The sequence below is a fragment of the Zootoca vivipara genome, chromosome 16 (assembly GCF_963506605.1).
Source record: "Zootoca vivipara chromosome 16, rZooViv1.1, whole genome shotgun sequence".
NCBI classification, from domain to species: Eukaryota; Metazoa; Chordata; class Lepidosauria; order Squamata; family Lacertidae; genus Zootoca; species Zootoca vivipara.
In genome coordinates, this window is record NC_083291.1 from 23,698,181 (window position 1) to 23,724,091 (window position 25,911).

General features: G+C 42.9%; 1 protein-coding gene across 5 annotated transcripts in view; it reads right to left on the reverse strand.

The window, feature by feature from the left end:
- Positions 1–25,911, reverse strand: part of ZCCHC7 (zinc finger CCHC-type containing 7) — a 139,213-nt gene that overhangs the window by 11,487 nt on the left and 101,815 nt on the right. For 4 of the 5 annotated variants that reach the window (XR_009556836.1, XR_009556837.1, XR_009556835.1 and 1 more), the window contains exons 7-9: positions 6,742–6,837; positions 1,745–1,862; positions 230–830 (exon numbers count right to left, since the gene is read on the reverse strand). Coding sequence is in view for 1 of the 5 variants with exons in the window: in XM_035140333.2 (XP_034996224.2) it covers positions 373–830; positions 1,745–1,862; positions 6,742–6,837 (672 nt within the window). In the remaining 4 variants the exon portion in view is untranslated. Of the gene's footprint in view, positions 1–13; positions 831–1,744; positions 1,863–6,741; positions 6,838–25,911 lie in introns of those variants that run through there. The other variant, XM_035140333.2, reaches the window with a different exon arrangement.

Here is a 25,911-nt window from a genome sequence, read left to right on the forward strand (position 1 = left end):
AAGTGCTTTAACGAACAGCAAGATTTATTTTTTTAAGAGAGAAAAAAAGACTGTATGCAACACAGTGGGCCAATCCTCATTTTGCTTTGACTCTGTAGCACAACCCCTTACCCCCCCCCCCATGTTCAATCCAAATACAGAAGTTGTAGAAAACAAGTACAATGTAAAATCTTGTATACATTAATCATTTTTTGTCACAAACCAAATGAAATGGTACAGGCAAACTCACTGGATTTTGTTTTAGGTTTTTTCGTATCCCAGCCTGCACTTACGGATGGTTTTATGTTCCACATTGGAATGGGGTGTGGGTGGGTGATGGTGTGAAAGCTGTCTCAAGCTTAGCCCCCAACCCCACATCCATTCCCCCTTCTGTCACAATTTGGGTTTCTGTTTTGATTTCTTCTTCCTCTGTTTTATCAGGAATAAACTCTCATCCCTGGGAGAGCTACCACTTGTGTAGTTTCTCCGTTTCTTCTTCTTCCTCTTTTTTGCTCTCTCCAGAGAACCCTGAAGGATTTCTGCTTTGCCTCCATTTGCTGGGAGGCCAAAGGTGCCATGTGCCCTGGTTTTCCTGCTCTTTTTAAGAGCATCCCTGTTACCACCTCTGGGAAAGTCCTCTTCCATGTTATAGTTACTCTGGACCACCTTATCCTTCCTTCCTTTGAGTATGTTGGCCTGGGACATTTTCTTCAGCTTTTTATGATGCTTATCTCCTCTCTTGTCATGGTCCTTTAATGTTTTCTTCTTCTTTTTATGGCCGGGCAGTTTCTGGCCATTGTCTATGCGTGGTCTCTTCAGAGCCTTTGGCACAAGGCCTGCATCCTGAAGTTCTGTAAAAACCAAGACACTTGATGATACTTGAGGTCAAATGATTGATACACACACACACACACACACACACACACAATCTACTACTGTTTATAATTTGAAGTCTTTGTAGGGCACCCTGCATGCAAAGTAATTAAGCAGTTTGATGAAATATGGATACTCATCCATTTTTTAGGTCAGCTGCAGCCAGAAACTATGAGCAATGTTAAAAATCTTTTACAGATGTATCAGTGAGTTCATGCCGATCCTAAGTCCCCCAAGCTTTATAACTGTTAATAATAATAACAACAATAGTAATAATATTTTTTTTATACCCCGCCCATCTGGCTGGGTTTCCCCAGCCACTCTGGGCGGCTTCCAACAAGACATTAAAATACAATGATCTATTAAACATTAAAAGCTTCCCTAAACAGGGCTGTCTTCAGATGTCTCCTAAAAACCTCAAATAGGAAATGTAATGGCAACAGTTGCCAATATTGCCCAGTAAAGTAGTTGGAAGTTATAGACAGGTTTCAAAATGCAAACTCTGCATTTCAGTGTTTTGGGAATAAAAAGCCACAAATTTGAGCACCAGTTGAAGAATTCAGAACATTTCATCTAAATGTAGCAGCTCAAACATATTGTACAATGAAGCTAAAAAAGAACCCAAATTTTTCAGTATAGATCAAATGTGGCTTGAGTGCTCAGTAAATCACCCCATAACTGTAAAATATTTCTCCTCTTTGTTTATGTACTCTGAAGCCTGAATTTCAGGCAGGTCTGTTGTTCTTTCATCCTGGTTCTGAAATATCCCCACTTCTACTCCTTTAAATTATCCAGATTAAGTCAAGAAGCAGCAAACCTAACAGCAGCCATGGTTAAAAAAGGAACAAAACAAAAATGTGGACTTAGAAAGCTCAACAAATTTATATCATACCTTGCACTTTTTTCTTTACTCTCTGATGACGCCTCTTGATATCATATCTGCTATCATAGTAATAGATGAAGGGGGAAGTAGGAAATGTCCCTCCAAACATCCGCCTCTCTGAACATTCCTGCAAGTAATATTTTAATGGCAACTTTTAGGCATATTTTCTTTTTCTCCTAGATTCAGTAATTCAAACCCTATCCAGGAAAACAAGCCAAATGAACTGACATCAGTTGGTTTTGCTGACTTGGGGGTGAAGAGATGGTTGATAACTGACTTTAGCTAATAGGTGGCTGGTCTACAAGAGAAATACATTTCTATGTTTCTGTTTGAGTATCATCACCAACTAACTGTAAGGGTAATATCTGGTGCATAATTTGGAGGAGGTGAACTTGGACAGTAAATTTTTTTTTAAAAGAGCATCTTAATTTATAGGACTATCCTATCCTGACGTTCTGATATCAAAAAACACACAAACAATTCACATTCAAAACAAACCACAGTGGTACCTTGGAACTCGAACGGCTCCGTTCTCAAATGTTTCGGCTGCCGAAACTGAAAACCCAGAAGTGCTCCAGTTTTCCACGTTCCTTGGAACACAAACATCCAACGCGGCTTCCACTGCGCAAAAATCTAGCTGTCGGCCAATCGGAGGCTGCGCCTCGGAACTCGAATGTTTCAGAAGTCGAACGGTCTTCCAGAACTGATTACATTTGAGTTCCAAGGTACCACTGTATTATAAAATAATTGATAGACAGGAGAGCTGATACCTGAGCCTGAGGTCAGGTTTGACTTCAAAACTACCTGTAACCACTGCAGGGGTTGAGAACCAAATTCAGTGGTCTGCCCCCAAAGGCTGATGGGAGCCAGAAAAAATTCTGGAATCCTTGAAGAAATAGCCTGCAGCCTTAGCTACTTGGAAGTCTGAGGCCAACCACCTGTTCTCTAGCTTCTTGCAGAGAAAGGCAACTGGCATGAATGTTGAGAGAACTGAGGCAAGTGGAGTGCCTCCCATCACCAGGTGTTTCAAATGTCTGGGGTTGGAGGAAAAAGAACATGCAGACCAAGTTGGATGAATATATCTCCCTCTTCATGCTGAATACTCTATGCTTCTCCCTGATAGGTCACCATCAATAAGCAAAGGGCATTTAAAATTTTAATACTGTATTTTAATCTGTATTTTAATTAATTGCTTTTTATGTTTTATTGTAATTTTATTGGTGTGAGCCGCATTTGAGAGCTTAAAAAAAAATCTGTTGGTAGGAAATTTACAGCTGGGTGTTTCTGAAAAGAAAGAATTGCCAGTGACTTTCCATCTGTTTGTACCACATGTTTTCCAAGACCCCTTTCTCCCCTGAATACTTTCAGATAAGGCTACGTGAAGAAGCATGTTTAATCTCTGGTGGCTGTGGAACACGCTCCCCCCTCTCCCAGTGTCTTCTTGGAGATGTTGCACAAAGTCTAAAACTTATGCCACAGACAGATGGCCTTTGCGCCCCTCAATACGTTGACAGTAAAGCCCTAGTGGGTGAAAAAAGCACAAGCCTCCAGAAGCAAGAACTCCTGCTTTTTTTTTCTTTTAAAAAATAATAAATCACTGCATTGAACAACCATCTCAATAGTGTATGACGCGCACTTTCTCAGACCTCTCTCTTTCAGGTAAGCTGCCACACACTTTGTACTGTTAAATACTCTGGAGGATGCTCCTTAGCACCACAGCCAACACACAGAGGACTGAAAGCTCAGCCTGTTACCAACACACCTGAGGAGCGTTCTATCTGACTGACAGCTTGGAATGTGAATGCAAGGCACATCTACAAATCCTTTACTTTCTATAACCTAGCAGTAGTGGGCACAAACTCCGAATTGCTACAAGAGGCCCTTTGCAATTTAGGTAATGTTGGGGTGGCTCTTTCAATTTATAGTCTTGCTGTTTCTGAGTATATCTTTGAAATGTTCCAGAAATGTTAACTCTTCTCAACAACTGTCTCTGGCTTGTCCCTTTAACCCTCTAGTTGCTTTTCAAAGAGGAACACTCCTATTCTCTGCCCAGATTGCTCAGATCTCAGTTCTGAAGAGAAAATGTTGAGCCTTTCTACAGAAACAGATAGGAAACTCATTAGAATTCCCCACCAGACACCTCACCCCCTTATGGTTTGAGTTGGGGCAGAGGGAACTGACAGATAACCTCAAAGTTGAGAAAGGTCTGAAGGAACATGTATTCCATCAACACAGGAAGAACACACTGGATTTCCAGATAACCACCACCTGCCATCCCACATGAGTGATTACATTACACAAATCCATACGGTAGCTCCATTCCTTGACCTAAAATCCTGGCATTTCAGGGCTGGAAGACAAGAGGGAAGGGGGTACTGTGCCATCTGTAGTGGATCTTGAGTTTATTTGCCACAGTCCTGAGTGATGAACACAACCTCCCCAAACCTTGATTAAAATTCTTTGCACTGGCTGATAGACTGTGGGGAAAGGGACATAACCAGAGCCATCAAAGCAGGAAACCAGAAACCAATTTTATCAAATCCACTCAGCTTGCCAAGCATTACAGGAGGCTAGTGAAAAAAAATGTGTGCCAAAGGAACCAAAGGGGAAAAAATGGAGCACCTGTACCGTGTTTCCCCTTTTTTAAGACACCGTCTTATAACTCCCCCCCCCCCCGAAAAAAACCACAGGGTGTCTTATTTTTGGTGGGGTGTATTACCTGTATTTTTTTTATTACCGGTACGGTTTTTATTACGGTATGATCTGCCCGACTTCATTCTGCATCCCTCCACACTGCCCACTATTGCCCTGGGGTCAACTCACAAACCCCCAGCTTCTCTTCTGCCTGGAGAGAGGGCTTCATCCAGGAGTCTTTTCCAATGGTCCACGCTGCAGCCGCTAGTTCTGGGCAGCAGGGAGGCAGGCCTCCTCACCCGGGCCGGGTGGAGGCCACTGGCTCAGGCGTTCCGCCCGGCCCAGCAGGGCGCTCCAAGTGCTCGGCGCTGCGGAGCGCTCAGCGCGCTCCATGCTGCAGCCGCCAGTTCCGGGCGGCGGGGAGGCAGGCCTCCTCGACTGGGCCAGGTGGAGGCCGCTGGCCCAGGCGCTCCGCCCGGCCCGGCGCTCCAAGCGTTTGGCGCTGCGGAGCACTCGGCGCGCTCCACGCTGCAGCCGCCTGAGGGAAAAGAAGTTCGTGGGCGGTGGCGTCTCCTCAGGGGCTGCCGGCTGGGAGGCAGTTCCGGGCTCGCTCCTTCCTGGATACGGAGCCCAAACTCCGAGGAGGCGGAGAAAGCGACCCACCCCTGGCCGCCTGTTCCTCCGCGTTCGCTGCGGCTCCTTGCGCCTTCCCGGGGCCAAGGCGCCCAGCGGAAGAGAGGGAGAGGGAGAGAGGAGGCGGAGAGCAAGGAGCTTCCTTCCCTTCTCGCCCGCCTTTTTGACTGTCCCACCCCCGGGCAACCGGCTACCTCTGTTTGCCTCATCCGCTGCACACCCTTTCCCTGCTGCGCGCCCTGGCTGGAGGAACGTGGGCAGCAGGCTGGGGAAGAAGGGGCAGTTGAGGGAGGGGAGAGCGGCGGCGGGGCAGCTGGGGGTGACTGAGGGGAGAGAGCCCTGGTTTGGGCAGGGCGGCGGCCGGTGGGGCGCTTTTCCTTCGCGAGGTGGACGCTTCAAACAGTGTTTTTAAACGCCATTTTCCCTCCTCAGGGCTGACTTTGCTGCATTCCTCCTAGGCGCGCGCTACAGCTGAGCCAGGAACAGCTGATTCCCGCGCTCCAGCTGATCAGCACCTCCATGTTCTGCTTCCTTGCTTTGCCCGCGCCTGGGCGCTCCGAGTGCTCGCCGCTGCTGAGCGCTCCGTGCTGCAGCAGCCAGTATCAGGCCCCAAGCTGGCAGACATGGAGGTATGTCTTATTTTCAGGGTATGTCTTATATTTCTCAAATGCTTAAAATTGCTGCCCTGGCTTACTTTATGACTACGCCTTAAAATAGGGGAAACACAGTAGCCAGATATTAGGATGAGGGCTCAGGGTGCACAGGCTATAGAGCCTGCTCCTGGGACTTAAGTTTTTCCTGCTCCTTATGCAATCGTTTGGCAGAAGACCTACCACTGAGGGGTTGCAGAGCAGTACTGACAGATTCCTTGATATCTGTGGAAATAAACCCTTTAAACCACAGAAAATGGGCAACTCACTGGGAACTCACTTCTTCCCAGACCACAGCTTTGTCCACCCACCCTAGATGGCAAACTCTATCCATGCAAGGTCACCCCTACTTATTCTTCCCAGCAACAGGGTGTTTGCACATCATACTAAAGTGTGGTTTAGCAAATTTTGGACACGCACAACTATTCTGATGTCGCTGCACATACATTCATCCTCAGAAATAACAGGGGGGGGGGGAGTGAAACAAATGCCTTTCTCTCCAGAGTTGATCACATTTTCCTGTGGGTAAGATCAGATGTTATTTATAAAATACAGTACGGTAAGTAGACTCACAACTTGCACAGGAGTTACGTTCCAGGGAATTGCGCATAAAGCCAAAATTGCATATAGTGTAGTCAGAACCACTCCAGAACCACTCCTGGTGACTGTCCCTACTTTTCTGAAGTCGGTGGGCCTTGTGAGGTTTTGGAAGTTCTCGTGGGAGCCTCCCAGACTCCACACAAGAGCTTCCTGGAACCCAGTAAGCAAGGCGGAGAACTTAAAAGTTCTTTCTGCAGCAGGAAAACCCAGTGCAGAAAGCACTTTTAAGCTTTCCACCGTATGTGCATTAAATTTGTGCAATTGCAACTGGCTGGCCGCCAAGTGCATAAAGCTGGGTTGTGCAAGCCAATGCAATGCACCCTTGCTGAGTTGACTGTATGCCTAAGGCCTTATTCTGTGTTGAAATTTCCAACTAGCCTAGCTATTCTGAGTGGCCGAAGTCTCCAAACTGTTGAGTAGGGGTATGTGATCAATACTTTCTTCTTAGCAGAATAATCAGAAGCAAAGTTAGACCCTGCTAGGACTTACATATCCATAATGGCCTTTCTCTGCACAGTTGTAACAGTACACGGAAGCAGAATGCTCAACATGTGTTTCAGCCTGCTTCAGTGGTCCCGGCCTGGTCTGCAACAGAAAAAAATAGAAAGAATTACACATAGCAAGATACCAAATACAACTAATTAAAATAAATTAGCAACACATATCTACAATCTAATCAATAACAGTACAATTAGACAATTAGAGAACTTAATTATTGGGTGTCAATTAGAGATGTCACCCAATTCTAGATTTTGAATTGACCTTATTTATCAGCTAAGGCTGCATTTCCATACACACTTATCTGGAAGCTGGACTAATTGTATGTTCATGGGGTCTTAGCCTAGGTGTAAATTCTGCTAAAAGTGCATGAAGTTCTAAGATCTGTCTTGATGCATTTTTTTTAACAGCACAATCTTTAAAATGGGGACTACATTGGCTCTCCTTGTGCAAGGCAACTTCTGATTTCTTAAAATAATGCTTGGGGTAACACAATATTAACTTACTGAAAAGAAAAATCATCTGTCTTCTATTTTATGAAATAAACATATATCACCGAACCTATTCATCAGCATGATATATAGGTGTGTACCCCCCCCCCCCAATTCTCTTAGCCACTCTTAAAATAATTGTATGGAATATTTAAAAAGGGTAAATAAACCTACATCTGTAGATTTGTGGTACATCTACAATTTTATAATTCTATGTTCTATTGAGTGCAAATAGCAGAGAGATTAAAAAAATTGCTGCTTATCAATGTTTCTGTTCCAGAGCTGCTTATTTTAGTAAATTGGTAATAATGATCGGAAATACTTCCAACCAATATTATCTTGCTCCCCAATGTATAGAAAGTATAGCAACATTTTTTTTTCCATTGGGACATGACTGTACACCAACAACTGGAAGTAGGAACAATGGGAGCCTGCTTTTCTGTTCTATAAATCTTGCAAAAATCCTTAAGGAGTTTTGGATGCATGAAGAATGTGTGTTCATGCGACATCAAAAGATGTCTGCAGGGCACCTCCTTTTGTTTATGTAATAGAAAAGGTCAGATTTAAGGAGACAAATTAAATTGAATACTTGCTATTCAGATTAACTATGCATATCTCCCTACAGCTGTCCAAAAGGCAAAGGAGAGGGGGGGGGAAAGAAAAGAAACCCAATATGTTGTCAAGCTCACTATATTCTCATTATTTCAGATTTTAAAAAGCATTTAAGGCCTCTGATCCAATAGGTACAAAATGAAGTATTCATGATAGTAGCTGCTCTGTGTTATAGGATTTTTTGTTACAAACATTTAAATAATCTATATTTTGTAGGGTGATATCTTGAAGATTACTTCACTATCAATATATAGAAGTAATAACCCAGTAGATAGCATTACCTATGAAAGGTCCATCCCATCTGCTATTCTTGCTGAAAGCTTTTCATGCACCAGTAAACTCAGTAAATATCAGAAGATAAAGCATAAGCCTACCACGCCACGGATTTACTCCTAATGTCTCCTCAAAGTGCAGCCCCGATGCAACGATTACAAATGATTTTCTTCTAATGTCATTTTACATAACCCTTTTTTCTGCATGAGTAGTTAGTGTGGAATGAGTGAATGAATGAATGAATGAATGCCATTAAAACAGTTAATCATTATCTGGGACACTGGCCTTCCTCCCTTCTCTACAAGGAATCTCCATGACAAAGGCCAAGAGATCAAAATGCCAGGGCTGCCTCCACCGCCTATTTCTGACAGTAATTTTTTATGCAAATGGAACTGCTGGGCAGCTCTTTCTGTGACCTTGAGATGCCCTTATCTTAAACTGACTTTGATCCAATGAGGTCCTGCTTTTATGAAGCTCATTACTTCTTAAGATAGGCATCTGACATAATTTCACTAATTAAAAGGAATTGCCTATTCACATTCCCCCCTGTTCTATCTTCCAAATACACACGTACACAAGAAAAAAACAGCATGACATGAAATGAACACTAATTTCTTTTCATTAAAATGTGACTTGGGAGAAATTTGCTCAAGAATGATGCTAAAAATTATTTATTATATTTACACCCTGCTCTTGTGAGTCACTCTCAAACAGTCTCCTATCCAGATTTCCCATACCCACTTAGCTGCAGATTCAAGTACTCCCACAACATTCAGTGAAAGCACACTACAATATTCCCACAGCTGACCATGCAGTATGAGATTTGAACAACACTTTTGGCCAGAATCCAAAAAGCTCCTTTAGTCAGAGCCAAGACTCCAATGACCTGGATTGCACTTATGACTTTTTCCCACTTAACCATCACCTCCTGTGTCACACTGCAAACTGTTTTTGAAATTATCTGGAATTCAGAAAGCAGGTTGGTATGAGGGACAGGTGTACTACTGCCAGGGTGAGGGGAAAGAGATGCGAAATCATCCACAGGACACATGAAGACAGTCCACATTTTTCTACCTTCTCCACAAGAATATAATGGCCTTACTGAACGCAAGATACACTACATCCAGGGCATTCCCCTGATCCACCAAGTTTGCAGCTTGTTTTCTCCTTGACTATTTCTCTATTGCTCCATTGCTCTATTTCTCCTTGATATCTGCAGGTGAGGCAGCGGAAGTGCTGGACCAGTGTCCTGCCTGGGGAATGGACTGGATGAGAGCCAACAAACTGAAACTCAATCCAGATAAGACTGAGACACTGTTAGTGGGTAGTTCCCTAGACAGGGTGGGTGGGAGATTGCCTGCTCTTGATGGGGTTACATTTCCTCTGAAGGAGCAGATTTGTAGCTTGGGGGTACTCCTGGAACCTTTGCTGTTGCTCAAGACTCAGGTGGCCTCAGTGGCGCAGAGTGCCTTCCATCAGCTTCAGCTGGTTGCTCAGCTGTACCCCTATCTGGACAGGAAAAACCTAACTACTGTTGTCTATGCTCTGGTAACCTCAAGGTTAGATTACTGCAATGAGTTATATGTAGGGCTGCCTCTGAAGACAGTTCGGAAACTCCAGTTAGTGTAGAATTCAGTGGCCAGGTTGCTCACCGGAGCAAGACGGTTTGAGTATATTACACCAATTCTGGTCTGACTGCACTGGCTACCAATTAGTTTCTGGGCCCAATTCAAAGTGCTGGTTTTGACCTATAAAGCCTTAAACGGCTCAGGACCGCAAAAGCTCAAGGACTGCCTCTTTCCATATGAACCTGCCCGGACTATGAGATCATCTTCTGAAGCCCTCCTTTGTGTGCCTCCTCCTCGAGAGGTCCAGAGGGTGGCAACACGAGAACGAGCCTTCTCTGCAGTGGCTCCCCATCTGTGGAATGCTCTCCCCGGGGAAGTTTGCTGGGGGTCTTCATTATTACACCTTTAGGCGCCAGGCAAAAACATTCCTTTTTAACCAGGCCTTTGGTTGTTTTGATTGACATCCTATATCCTTTTTAAAATGGTTTTTTTTGGAGGGTGAGTGGGTATTGGCTTGTTTTTATTTTGATTATGTAGTTTTATATTTTGATTTTATTCTGTGAACCACCCTGAGACCTCTGGGTATAGGGCAGTATATAAATCCAAAAAATATAATAATAAATAATAATAAACCTAAAACCTCATAAAATCCAATCTTATGCAGCAGAGAAATGTTTAATAGCAAGATTGTGAAAAAAGAATAAAACACAAAAAGTGGCAATTGCTTACTAATCTTCCAAGATCTCCTGAATCTGAGGTTACAGTCTTGTGACATTAATCAGTTTATACCAGCTATCATTCTGCTGGTATAAAAGGGTCACCTGGCATCACTGTGAGTCAGGTGATGGAAATGTTAAGGGCAGGGAGATAATAATATTATCCATCCACCAGATCCAGTTGCTTATCTCTGCTCTACATAAAAATGTCAGTGAAAGCATTTGCACTTGTGCCATGTGACTCCCCCTCTCCCGCCCTGTGCCCTCTCCAAATCTGCTGTGGACAGTTGGTGGAACCCCCAGAACAGATTTAAGGGTCATGCAGAGGGAAGCCCTGTAGCGCAAGAGGGAATCCTTGTACTGATAGGAGGCTTACTTAATGCTACAGTATATTATTGGATACAGTCCATAAGCCCAAACTTGGGCTTTGTTTGCATCATAATTTTTGCTATGGATTTTTGCTTATCTTAGCCAACAAATATGCATCTGAACTACACCATCCTTTTACTGGAACAATCTTGAAATCTATGTAATGTTAAGATATGAGGTTAAGTGTTTTCAAAAGAAAACATTTCTCCACTGCAGCTATCAGCCTGTAATCTGGACAGAAATCTCACAAGTGGGACATAGTGAACGTCGCCTACATACAGAACTGCTCAAACTTCCTTTCCTACTTGGGCTTCTTTCTTGTCCCATCTCCCTGGTTTCAAAGGTGAGGCCTGTGGGTTATTATTTCCCCTCTCTAGATTGTGTTTTGGAAAATTTCAGAAATTCATTACATGAATCCAAAAAAATTTCCAGGAACAGAAAACTTTATGTAGTTTCCTTTTTGTTGGGGAGGGGAAAGTAGTTCACTTCAGGGTAAAACTCCCACTGTCACAGGCAGAGCCATAATTTCCTTCAGACAAGAAGCTGGACAATTCTCTCTCTCCCTAATTAAGCCTAAGGCTAAACTTTAAAATACAATTATTCATGACTTGTAATGATTATAACAGTTAAACAAAACAAAAAACAAAAAAGGAAAAGTTTGAATTCTCTGGTTTGGGTCCTACCCTCCGAAGAACCATAAAAAAATCTTACTCCGTTTTCCATGTGACAGTCCTACAAATATTTGAAGATGGCTATCCTATCACCTCTCAGTCTTCTCTTCTCCAGGCTAAACATACCCAACTCCCTCAATCGTGCCTCATAAGGCTTTGTTTCCAGTTGGAATCTGAACAAGAATACTCTGGCATTATCTTCAGTACGAGAATCTTCACCCCAAAGTAAACTTGCTCTTCCCTACCACAGAAATAGGGGGGCCCAGGTGGCGCTGTGGGTTAAACCACAGAGTCTAGGGCTTGCTGATCAGAAGGTCAGCGGTTCGAATCCCTGCAATGGGGCGAGCTCCCGTTGCTCGGTCCCAGCTCCTGCCCACCTAGCAGTTGGAAAGCACATCAAAGTGCAAGTAGATAAATAGGGACCGCTCCGGCGGGAAGGTAAACGGCGTTTCCGTGCGCTGCTCTGGTTCGCCAGAAGCAGCTTTGTCATGCTGGCCACATGACCCGGAAGCTGTCTGCGGACAAACGCTGGCTCCCTCGGCCTATAGAGCGAGATGAGCGCCGCAACCCCAGAGTCGGACACGACTGGACCTGATGGTCAGGGGCCCCTTTACCTTTACCACAGAAATGCTTTTAAGAAGACAAACCTGTCAGGCCCAGGAAGATGCAGCTGACAAGCTAAGATGGCACGCTAGATTGGAGTGAAGTAGCATGTAACATAGCCATAGCTTTGGGATTGTAGTCAGCTAGCAACTTCATGTCTGGCATTGTTTGGGAAATCTAAGAAACTCCCAAATCAGTGCAGTTTTAAAATTAGGTGTTAAAATCAGTGGAATTCTGAAAGATTCAGTCTGCCATCTTGATTCAAAATGATGTCCAATTGTATGTAAACATAGGCAAATGTGCCCCCTGTTCGCAGGAACCATCATGCAAAATTTGGTTGCAGTATCTTAAGAAGTGTCCAAATTCACAGCAAACAACTTTCCAAAATATAGATTTTTCTGTCTAAAACAGTGTATTCCACCAGCCACAACTCCTTGCTTTCACTTCATTTGTAAAGCATTTTCTCCTGAGAATCCTTAAAATGTTACAGTAGCAGCACCTATTTGTGAGCTCTTTCCATGGCATTGCTATCATGTTTAAAGGTTTGCAGGAGGCAGGAGGCTGCACATGGGGAAACTGCAACCTTTCATTTGGGAAAATCCTAAGCATTATATGCTAACCAAATGGTCCTTAGTTGAAACAGAATTTGCTCGGAAGAGCTCTGAGCAGGAGGCAGTGACTGTCATGTATAAGCCCTCTCCTTTCTCCAGAAGATTAATCCAGACAGACCACACAGCCTGAATGAAATGACGCCATACTACAATACAGACCCATGCACTTTCTCCATTCCATTTCTCCAATCTGAGTGTGATAGGCAGAGAGAAAGAAGCAGCGGTGGCTATGCATTGGCCAGGCGAATGTATGGTGGTGAAATTGCTGTAAAACAGGCATCTCCAACAGGTAGATCGTGATCTACCGGTAGATCACTGGATGTCTGCTGTAGATCACTGGTAGATCATTGGCTCCCCCAAAGAAGCTGAACAACTGTGACTCCCCTAAAAAAAGCTCAACATTTTACCTCCTCCCTGAAAAAACTCAATAACTTTGACCCGAACCCCCCCCAAAATGGGGCCTTCCTCCTTCCTAAAAAAAAATCAACAACTTTGACCTAAACCCCCCAAAAGGGGGTAAATCACTGCCATTTTATAACTCTGTGAGTAGATTGCAGTCTCTTGGGAATTGGCCACCCCTGCGGTAAAAGATGGAACTGGAATGGGAAAGAGGGGAGAAGCTGCAAAAGATCTGGATAACTACGGTATAGTCACTGGAACCAGGAGTCCCAAGTTATAACTTTCCCCACCCAATGAGCTCATGTCAAAGATTATTGGACAGGCCTGCAAAACTCTGTTTTTTTAAATCAGTATTTCCTAGACACCAGATAGGAGGACAAACCTGCTTCCTAACATATGCAGCAAATCGGGTGCCAGTCACCAAGTACAACTTTTTAAAGGTGTCAAAGGGTGCCAGCTATTTTGCATTCCATCCTGATAATTAAACCTCCAGTGGAATTATGTAAATTTACCCTTGAAACTGATATAAAGTATTCATCTTGAAGCAGTTGCTCCATCCATCTCCCCAGTGGAGTGAAAAGCTCCACGACCTTTTAAACTAGACGACAGAGGACGAGATGGTTGGACAGTGTTCTTGAAGCTACCAACATGAGTCTGACCAAACTGCGGGAGGCAGTGCAAGACAGGAGTGCCTGGCGTGCTCTGGTCCATGGGGTCATGAAGAGTCAGACACGACTAAATGACTAAACAACAACAACAGGTCTAGTTCTTGAGGACTGGTCTGCAGAGCTGATTGGTTCAAGAATAGCTTTCATTGAGTTGATAAGGAGAAAAAGATTGGTTGAGACAAGCTGAAGCAAGCAAAAGTGCCTCTGAATCATCAAATACTCTCTACACACACTATTATGGTAATGTAACTAGCGATGCACCCGATATACATTATATGTAGAGCACCTAAGGTATGGCTAAGTATCAAGCAATATCTTAGTAGCTGATGTCAGGTGCAAGCAATTAACAGCAAGCAGAAATTCTGCAGAATGGAGCTTGTAGTTACGAGCCCTGCTGATACATGGCGCACATAAATGAACCTGAAATGTGCATAACCATCATAGACAATTAAGATGATACAAGATTTGAGAAGCAACTTTCTAATAGTTAAAATGGTCTGCCTCTTATATGAAGGACAAATCTGTGACCCATACATGTTAATGGCAGGTGCACCAGATCCTGGAAAGTAGAAACAAGCAAATTATTCTATCTCAAATAACACTCCATTAAGTATAGATGGTGAACTATTTCATCCTTTTTAGGAGACATGCTATGTGGGTCATTTTTCCAGTTTGTTGTTGTTTAGTCGTTTAGTCGTGTCCGACTCTTCGTGACCCCATGGACCAGAGCACGCCAGGCACTCCTGTCTTGCACTGCCTCCCGCAGTTTGGTCAAACTCATGTTCGTAGCTTCGAGAACACTGTCCAACCATCTTGTCCTCTGTCGTCCCCTTCTCCTAGTGCCCTCAATCTTTCCCAACATCAGGGTCTTTTCCAAGGATTCTTCTCTTCTCATGAGGTGGCCAAAGTATTGGAGCCTCAGCTTCACGATCTGTCCTTCCAGGGAGCACTCAGGGCTGATTTCCTTAAGAATGGATAGGTTTGATCTTCTTGCAGTCCATGGGACTCTCAAGAGTCTCCTCCAGCACCATAATTCAAAAGCATCAATTCTTCGGCGATCAGCCTTCTTTATGGTCCAACTCTCACTTCCATACATCACTACTGGGAAAACCATAGCTTTAACTATACGGACCTTTGTCGGCAAGGTGATGTCTCTGCTTTTTAAGATGCTGTCTAGGTTTGTCATTGCTTTTCTCCCAAGAAGCAGGCGTCTTTTAATTTCGTGACTGCTGTCACCATCTGCAGTGATCAAGGAGCCCAAGAAAGTAATATCTCTCACTGCCTCCATTTCTTCCCCTTCTATTTTCCAGGAGGTGATGGGACCAGTGGCCATGATCTTGGTTTTTTTGATGTTGAGCTTCAGACCATATTTTGCGCTCTCCTCTTTCACCCTCATTAAAAGGTTCTTTAATTCCTCCTCGCTTTCTGCCATCAAGGTTGTGTCATCAAGGTTGTGTCATCAAGGTTGTGTCATCTTTTCCAGTTTAAAAACTGCCAATACCAGATATAATTTAATGTCATAATTGTGTACTTTCTTTGGTCAGGTGGGGGGTTTGAATCATGTCACGCACCCAACAGATTCCCACTCCACTGGGTAATTCCTTAATTAGGCAGATTTTTTTGAAACATGTATTATGTACACAACAGACCGGAACAGCTCCTTTGGATGTTTTTCCCTTCTTCTTTTTTAGTCCTATTGAGTGATTGAATCATTAAGTCACACATGCTACAAAATAACAATCCTTTTGAAAATTCATGAAAAAGAGCAGCACACACTGCTTATTTATAGAAGTGTGAACATCAACATTTTCACTTTAAGGTAAAAGTACTTAAAATGTTAACAGACTTGATGTTTGATGTATTTAAATTAAACTTTTTTTTTTTTACTGTAAGTAAACACAATAAAACCCAAAATTATTCTCCAGAAAGGTTTACATTTTTCCTTCGTAGATTACATTCTGGTTGTGAACTTTGATCTGAAGATTAAAGCTGGGAATGGTTCTATGTAGCTATGATCAAACCCCAGAAGTAAAGGGTTCTTATGGGAAATGCTTAAATGCACCTGAATACTGTCATAAGAGTGGAGTATGATATTAGGTTTTGTTTAAATGGCAGGCTTTTTAATTGGGCTAGAACTTGCAAATGGCCAGAAAAATGACATGTAAGTTGTTCAATACATAGTACAAGTGCTATGACACAATAGCTTCTACAGAATAGACAATACATAATGAATTGTAAATAGATGCAAATTATAGCAGCTACTACTATGGAAAAATGTTAAAATCTACAGAGAAAAAGCCACTGTGAACATAATCTTTTGAAGCTTATGTTCTCAAATATTGATTTGCAGTATCACACACACACACACACACACACACACACACACACACACACACCCTAGACTGAGAAATGCAAGCCAACTTCTAAACGCTCCAAAATCTTCATGTCTTAAAAAGCATCCTAATTTCCCCCAAAGGTCGTGCCACATACTCACTGGTCCATAGCTAATTTTACATGGAATGAAAAGCATTATTTAAATAGGGTGGTACATTAAACTCCCAACCATTTCCTATGGAGCTCTCAAGCTCCAGACCTATCTTTCCTCTATTTTAATTTTAAAGTAAGTTAGCAGAGGCTTCCTGCTTAATCCCCAGAGACTACCTGTACAGTGACAAAAACACACAAATTTATGACAGCAACATAAATGCTCCTCTAAAGTAATGTGCAACATTAAGTGAAATCGTTTCCTGGAAAGATATTATAGGTATCTATATTTTATTTGCCATCTTAAACATATCTGGGTCTTTATGGCCTTATTTTAAAAATGTATTTCCTTTTTTTATATATTTCCTGGTGCAAATGGACTGCATAAATAAGCAATGTGCTATGAGGCTTCAGACTAGCCGATAAACCCTTTCAATTTTCATGCCAGCTTCTTCTTTTGTAATTCAAATCTGGCTGGAAACTGGCAGCTCTGAAAACTGAAACAAGCACTGCCACAAATACCTTGTAATGCTATCGACCTTGTCTGCCCATGCAGTGAGAAAGGGGGATGCATATGTGTCTGCAGTCATCCAGATAACACAACTCATTTTTGGGGGGGATAACAGAAGCCAGCCCCGGACTGTGCACCAAAAGCAGAGTCATTACTAGGCAAGCTAGAGAATAAGTCTCTTCAAAATACAGAGCACATTTTAAAAAACCATACGCAGGGCTCAGCCACTGCTTTCATTACCAATTTTAATTTAGCTCCTTCAGTTTGCCAACCAGATAAACTCTTCAGTGCTGTTTTTTTTAATCTATTTGCCACATTTTATGTTTAAGATTATAGTAATATGGGGCAGAAGGAGGAATCACTTTTAGAGGAAATAAAGAAACAGAGCCGCTTATCAGCATCCATCAGAAAGTTCATTAATCAGCAAGGCTTTGTGCCCCCTAAATTGAAAGGTTAAATAATCCTCTCAGGAATATTTCTAGGAACCTCCACCAATTGTCGGTGAGGGGCTACCATTCACAACACTCTGGATCAGTGACAGGGTATTTTGCCAATGTTTGGACCTCAAACAATGATGGACAAATGGCCTAGCTCACAAAGAAACCTCTTATGTAAAAGGATGGAAAGGAACCACAAGCTTGGGTGACGATTGGGAGTGGAGATCCCATGTTCATTTTATAAGGACGTTTATGAGGGAAGCTAGCATACTTTTCTAAACAAGCCGGAGTACAATGGCATATGATAAAGAGTCCTGCATGCTTATGAACATGTGTGCATATTTGTATATTAACCTGTATGGACACATTTGGAGTACTTATAAACAGTGCTTTTTTCTGGGGGTACTCAAGGGTACGCTGTATGGCAGCTCTTTTTTCTACTGGTTAAAAGTGTGGCACTTACTGCAACAATTCATGGCGACTACTGGCACCCTTTTCTCTAGAAGAAAAGCACTGCTTATAAACCTAGTAGATACATATTACTGAATCAGTTATATTTGTTAGTAACATGCTGAGGAGCTTCACTTTCTGATCTTTACTACTGCATTTAACCAACTTCAAATATGCAGGAAGTGCCCAAAATAACCTGCAACATTAAAGTGTTTGCACGTTTTAAAAAAGGAACTGTGCATTAAATGAAATATATTATTTTTGTCCGCAATAAGAAAACAGCATAATGAGCAGACCACAACGAACAAACCGCAGAACAACAGGTGTTGAGAAAGTGTAAAATAAAAATAAAAATTAAACATGGTGTATGTGTGTGCGTTTTAGTGCTGTGCTACAAATAGATTCCCAGTGGATGAGAAGATTGTGGTTGCTCTTCAGCTGCTGCTTCACCAGACCTCCTACAGGAATGGGATGGACAGCCTAATCTAGTCTAGTCCCTTTAAGGAATTGAAGGACTGGGAAGAGGCTGGGAAGGGTCCTTGTTGAGCTTCTGCCATATCTTCCCAGTGGATAGTGAAGGAAGTGTGGGCAGGGGTTGCTATTCAGCTGCCACTTCATCCGACCTCTTGCAGTGAAGGGATGGACTGTCTACTTCCTTTAAGGGCTGGGACAAGGTTGGGAAGTGTGTATCTTCCCAGCAGATGCTGAGGCAGTGCCCCACCTTGGTGATTGCACAGTTCTCAGAGAAAAGATCAAAGGAAAGTACAAAAAAGGCAGCTTCACTAATGACTACAAGAGATGGGGTAGATCAGTGGAGAGAATCATTCAGCTTTAAGGAAGTGTCTGTATCTTCTTGGCAGCCTGAACTTGCTTCCAAGGGACCAACTGTGGTAACTGCTCTAGCCGTGTTATTATATTCTTGCACCTGAGATAATCGACACCTGTACAATCACAAAGGAAAGACTGTCAAAAAGAGTGTAAGCTTTGGGTCAAATCCATCTGGGCAGAGCTCAAGACTTCTTCTCATTAAAGAACCTGTGCAATTTGGAAAATTTTATTGTACAGTGGTGCCTCGCTTAACGAATGCCCTGTAAGACGAATTTTTCGCTGGACGAATGGATTTTGCGATTGGAGGTTGCCTCGCAAGACGACGAGGCGTGGCCATAGAAAAATGAACCTCCGACTGCAAAGTGCAGCGAAAAATTGCCAGGGCTTTTTGCCGCCTGCCTTCCCCTTGGCTTGGGGAAGGCAGGCGGCAAAACGCCCCCACACTGCCGCTGAAGTGCGGCGGTGCGGGGACTGTGAAGGCAAGCAGCTGTGTGCCAGGCGGCGGGGGGGGGGAAGCAGCCCCCCTACAGCCGCACTTCGGCTCCGTCCCCCGGAGCCGAAGCACGGTGGTGCGGGGGCTTTTCGCTTTCACACCGCCGCGCTTCGGCTCCAGGGGACGGAGCCGAAGCGCGGCAGTGCGAAAGCCCCCGCACAGCCACGGGGTTTTTGCTGCCTGCCTTCCCCTTTCGCACCGCCGCACTTCGGCTCTGTCGGGCGGGGGGAGGAAGAAGCAGAGGATCGGATCAGTCCTCCGCTTCTCCCTCCCCCCGCCCGACAGAGCCGGCATTTGGCTCTGTCGGGTGGGGGGAGGGAGAAGCGGAGGATCCATTCGTTCCTCTTCCCCCACCGCCGACAGCAAGGACAGATCCCGGGGTTCGGAGAAGCGCTGCGCAAGCACTTCTCCGACCCTCGGGATCTGTGCACACTCAGCAGCAGGGGGAGAGGAACGAAGGAGGAGAAAGTTGTCCTTTCTCCTCCTTCGTTCCTGTCCCCCTGCTGCCGCCAGAAAGGACAGATCCCGGGGTTCTCATTACAACAGTGGAGATGGGCGACTTATAAGACCCAGTAGTTTTTATAATGATGATAATGTGGTGTATCCAAGCAACAAACAAAGCAGATTGGGCCTATATCTTTTGCCAAGGAAAGACAATCCTGGCCTTGAGAAATCTGCAACTCCAGTTCAGAATCCTTTTGACTCCTTGTGCTCAAAAGCAGAAGATCTTAAGAGACTTAAGATGGAGGAGTAAAAAGATGACAGTATGTCTTCCCCTTCATTTATTTAACAGGAAATTCCTACTAGAGAAGCAGACCTGAGTGTTTGCTACTCAGCCAACACTGCAATTTCCTTAAAAATGGCTGAATGGCATCACAGAAAAGCTGTGTTGATGGATCGACAGGTATGAATAATATTATAAAAGGGAAGATTTTATTAAAACTGAACAAGCAAAGTTACCCTTTATGTATGCAGAAAAGGCCTCCGATAATATGGAATGGCAAATCAAATCAAACTTTATTTGCGTAGCCGACAGGCCATAGCATCAAAAGGACATATCCAACAAAAATACATTACAAATATGATTACCAATAAAACCTATTAAACCTATTAAAACCCAAGGTAAAAGCTGGGTTATCATTCATCGATATCCCTCTTTCCCATGGGCGGCGACCTTCTCTCTGGTAGATTGCTCCAGGCCGGTTAAGTATAGAGTCCAGCCAAATTGAAAGATTGTGAATATAGCCTCGGGAGGATGGTCAGGACAAGGAGAAAGATAATAATAACCAGATAAGCAGGGGATAATAAATAAAAGTAAATTAATACAGTGGAACCTCGGTTTATGAACACCTCGGTTTATGAATTTTCCGTTTACGAACACTGCGGACCCATCTGGAACGGATTAATTCACTTTCTATTACTTTCAATGGGAAAGTTCACTTCAGTTTATGAACAGACTTCCGGAACCACTTACACCCATGCTTTGGGTTAAGTACGCTTCAGGTTGAGTACTCCGCGGACCCATCTGGAACGGATTAATCCACTTTCCATTACTTTCAATGGGAAAGTTTGCTTCAGTTTATGAACGCTTCAGTTTAAGTACTCCACAGACCGTCTGGAACAGATTAATCCACTTTCCATTACTTTCAATGGGAAAGTTCGCTTCAGTTTATGAACGCTTCAGTTTATGAACAGACTTCCGGAACCAATTGTGTTCATAAACCGAGGTACCACTGTAATCTCATTCCTTGAAACTTGGCATAAATAATAAAGTATTATTATTAATAATAATAAAATCCTATGCGGGGAATCCGGGTGACTACACTGTTGTCATTCAAATAGCGGCTCTCAGTCTCATTGCTCTCTCGATAAATCTGGCAACCTTCTCTGTTACCAAGCTGTTCTGGTCAGCTAGGAGTGAAAACAATTTGGCTTCCATGAGCGGCCCGGGATGGCAGATAGGAGCGGCGTGATAGTCTCATCCCTCAGATCTTTATATAGGGAGCAAGACAAGAGAACGTGTGACACAGTCTCTACGTAGCCAGATCCACAGGGGCAAAGGCGGTTCTCGATTGGAATTTTTTTGTATCTACCTTCAAGAACAGCTGAGGGTAACATATTTAGTCTGGCCAGCGTAAAGGCCACCTAAATTTTGGGATGGTTAGGTTAGACAGATATGGTGCCCGAGAGTCAAAGTGGGAGGGGGGCAGATAAGCGTTCCAAGCACTAAATTTCTTAATACAGGCCAGATTATTCTGCTGTTCGATATCCTTCAGGCGCTGGTCAATAAGGGTTTTTGCCTTAGGGAGACCCATTTTAAGTAAGTGCTGTGCTTGGAGGCCACATGTAGTATACAGAATGGCAGTTTTTGTTGGAAGCACTCAAGAGAGGGAAGTGAAAAGTGAAGAAGAATAAATCATTTTTTAAAAAATCCTGATTGGCTATCCGCTTGGCCAATCACTAGTGGGTAAGGGGGCGGCCCACCAGGGCCTAATGCTCCTTTTTGCCACATGTGTCCTGGTTGGAAAACATTTTTTCAATTAAAAATAGTTGTCTGCATTATACCTTGAAATTAACTCTTTTAACTAGAAATTTTTGAGATGGTTTAACATTAATTTGCTTTGGGGTATAATCATGTTTACTCTGTGTGTAGATAGCAAGGTGTAACCTTCTTCCCCTTCTAGGCCAACTCAGAACAAACTGCTGGCACTCTGACTATGTGCCAGAGCATCCAAATCAAGCATTCAGCAGCCCAGAGCCCTACAAACAGAATTCTGTTCTGCTGAGGCCAGTTTGTATGTGCTGGGGCCTAGGAAAGAAGAATAGTTTTTAAAAAAAATATTTTAAGAAAAACTGAAAAGGAAAAGATAATCTAAAACTATGGAATAAATCATAGATTAAAAGTAAAAAAAAAAAGTAGTTTCACGCGTTCATCAGCCTACATAAAGTATGAGTCAATTTCACCAGACAGCATCAGTGTTGATAAATGCATGGAACATTGCTCTGCTATTATGGTCAGGACAGAATTTTCAGTAGAAACTAATGCTCAACTACAAAACCCAGCCATAATTTTTATATCCCCAGCCATTCTGCTTTTAGAAGGTAGAAATGATTGACTGGGACTGACTGGGCTGGTTCCATGCCACGTTGAGTAGTTGTACATCTCCTCTAAAGAATCTGGAACCGATGACTTCTGAAGACTGCATGCAAAGTAGAAGAATCACTGATGTAACTAAAAGCTTTTAAAAAATCAGGAAGTAATAACTACTCCCCCGCCATGTCAGATCCCACCAGCATGTAGTAACTGCTACAGACATGACAACATACCACTGCACAATACAGAGAGAATCAGTCTTTGAATACACCATCATGTATTATTATAAAACACTGTGAGCCTTACAGTGAGTGTAATATTTAGAAATATATCAGTTCACTCTATATGAGCATTTAATCAGTTCTTGATATGTGGATCACTGATAACAGAAACTATCAGTGGCTAAGCATTTCAGATGCAGAGAGAGAACAGTGAAACATGTGTAACAGAACATCTCCTCTCCCACTGTGCTGCTGAATACTTGTGAAATTTTTAATGTCACAGGGCAGAAGTTTCAAATGATGCCAAACAACATGCTGCTAACAAACCGTTACCTAGGAGCTTACCAAATGATTAATACGGCACATTTTTTCCTTCAGCTATATGCTCACCCTGCCATAAATTCTGCAGGAGTAATCATACATCCTGCTGTTACAAAATAGGGGTCAGAGCTAGGCTTCCGGGTGAATTGCTGTTCACGACTTTAAAAGACAAAACACAGAGAAGAGATCCGTGATGCAGCAGTGGAAGGAGTGAAGATCTTTCAAAGAACAGAATTTATTTACTTCTTTAAGTAGCAAAAGCTGCACAAAACACCGAAAGCATTGCCCATTTTCCCCACCCACTGGCACGGGGGTTGTGTCATCCTTCAAGGATTCTGGGACACAGGTCCCTGACATAAATATGCACATGCCTGTTTAGATGCCTAAGTGCCTCTAGACAAATTAAGATAGTGGGTGACTGGCATCCTACCAGCATTGCACTATGCTGTATGCCCAGTCACCCTGTAAGCAAAAGTTTAAAAAAACTAAACAAAACACCACGTAAGTTTAAAAGGAGAGAAAGGGGTAGGAGATCTGAGGCCTGGTTCAAAAGACCCAGAGCTTGGCCCCTCTGTAACAATGCCCCTGTGTGTCATTTAGTCACTCAGTCATTATTTCATAACACTCAACATGAAAATCGGATGGTGTTCAGTCAGCCGCAGTATTGTATCATATGATCCTTTTGGGATTTGAATGAAATTTCACTAAATTTTTGTTTAGTTTTAAGTTTTCTCTTGTATTACAATGAATAAGTGGAAATCATGTCACATCTAGTAAAAGCCCGTAAACTACTGCAGATAGAAGACTTGTTCATAAATTTTAAGGGGGGAAACGCAGAAGTGTAAATGAGATCCTAAACTGTAGTTGTTGCTGCTGATAACAATAACAATAATAATAATAATAATAATAATAATAATAATAATAATAATAATAATAGCAGCTTTGGATTTCAAAATCAATATACACGTCACATTCCTAACAAAATAATGGCTGCACTAATAACATCAATAGGTGCTTTTCGTCGTCGTCCCCTTTATTCTTTCTTTCCTTTTTTTTAAACAGATGATGACCTTTGCAGAGAGTAGGGCAAATAGAGTACAACTTTTCTCCTGCTACCTGATCTTTCTGCAGTTTTCAGTGCCGTTGTTCATGCTATCCCCCTTGACTGGCTTTGTGGAATAGGAATGGAAAACACTGTGTAACAGTGGTTCCATTCCTATCTACAGGACCGGGTCCAGAGAGTAGCACTGGGAGAGAGTTTCCTGGACTGCTGGCAGGGCAGTGTTTTTTTTATACCCAATGCTATTTAATATCTAAATGAAGCTGCTGGGTGAAGTCATTAGAAATTTGGGGGCAAGGTGCCATTGGTATGTTAATGACACTCAGCTCTACTCCATAACAGCTGAATCACGAGTGGGTGGGTGGGTCCTGGATCAGTGCCTAGATGCAGTGGTGGAAAAGATGAGAGAAAAGAAGCTGAGCTTGAATTCTGGCAACTTGGAGGCAAGTTGTGGGTGAGTGGTTGCCATGCCTGATAAATCGGTCAACTGCCTGCCCTAAATTTGAGTTGCACTCTTCCTGAGGTAGGTAGGTGCACTATCTGAAGGTGCTTCTGGGTCCAGCTTTGTCACTGGAGTCCCAGGTAGCCTCACTGGCTAGAAGTGCCTTTTACCAGCTGTATTTGGGTACCAGGCAGAGGACCTTCTTGTGGAATGCCCTCCCATCACATGACAAGGAAACTACTGTACAGTGGTACCTCGGTTTAAGAACAGTCCGGTTTAAGAACGATTTGGTTTACAAACTCCACAAAACCGGAAATGGCATCTTCATTTGAGAACTTTACCTCGGTCTAAGAACAGAATCCGAACGGTGGAAGGGCACCAGCGGCGGAAGGCCTCATTAGGGAAAGCATGCCTCGGTTTAAGAATGGTTTTGGTTTAAGAATGGACTTCTGGAACGGATTAAGTTTGTAAACCGAGGTGCCACTGTATCTGACTTTTAGAAGACATCTGAAAGCAGGCCTGTTTGGGAAAGTTTGTAATGTTTGATCTTTTATCATATTTTCAATGTTCTGCTGGGAACCACCCAGAGTGGCTGGGGAAATCCAGCCAGATGGGTGAGGCATAAATAATAAAAAGTTGTTATTGTTGTGGACTGGATTACTGCAATGCACTCTTTGTGGGGCTTCCCTTGTGACTGACCCGCAAACTTTGGTTAGTGCAGAATGCTGCAGCACAGTTGCAGACAGGAGTGGGACCATGTCAGAATATAATCTGCATGAGTTACTGATTTGTTAGTGGGCTAAATTCAAGGTGTTATACTGGTATATGAAGACCTTAACAGCTTGGGATCAGTTTACTTGCAGGATTGCCATACTCCACATGTGCCCACTCAACTGCTTCCTAGTTAAGTACGAAACTTCCTGGTTAATTCAGAACTTTGAAAAGTATATTTGGGGTGGGGGTACAGGAGGTGATCATCAGTTATTCAACATCCACAAATATAAACATTTTATTATACAGAAAACTGAAATATGTGTAGTTTCACAACACAGAAAAGCTTATAATATATATTTAGAAAATACTTGTGCGTGATTTCAAGCAATATTATTGTCTAGCAATTGTAGATTTAAAAGTGGAAGGAAACCTAAAATTGTTTCACGCTCAGGTTTAAAACTACATTCTATAGCTCCATCCTTTAACTACTCTGAACACCCAGGTAAGCACAAAAGTGCAGTGACCATGTGTTGAAGAACACCTTCATCTAGGAAGGTCAATTCTGAAGATTCACTCCAGAGTGAATGTAATAGTTATAAAGATTACACCTTTACACTCCACATTAAGCAACTGTCCTAGGTTTAATAAAAAAATTCCTTCAGTAGCACCTTAAAGACCAACTAAGTTTTTATTTTGGTATGAGCTTTCGTGTGCATGCACACGAAAGCTCATACCAAAATAAAAACTTAGTTGGTCTTTAAGGTGCTACTGAAGGAATTTTTTTATTTTACTTCGATCCAGACCAACACGGCTACCTACCTGTAACCTGTCCTAGGTTTATACCCCTTTCTCATTCTCTGTCTTTCAACTCCCATGACTCTCTCTCAGATTTCTCCTCTCTAAGCAAGCATGGAGAATCAGAGAGAACTGACCAACAATAAAAAAACAACAACACCCCAATAAGTTACATTTGCACTGAATTTGGGGAAAGAAATTTGGGGGGGGATCAGTATTTTGATTTAAAAAAATATTGTTGACAGTTTGTTAACTTGAACCTCATTGTACTTATGCAACCAGCAATTATACTTTTGTATCCTGATACACAACTGAGAAGCCACTATTATT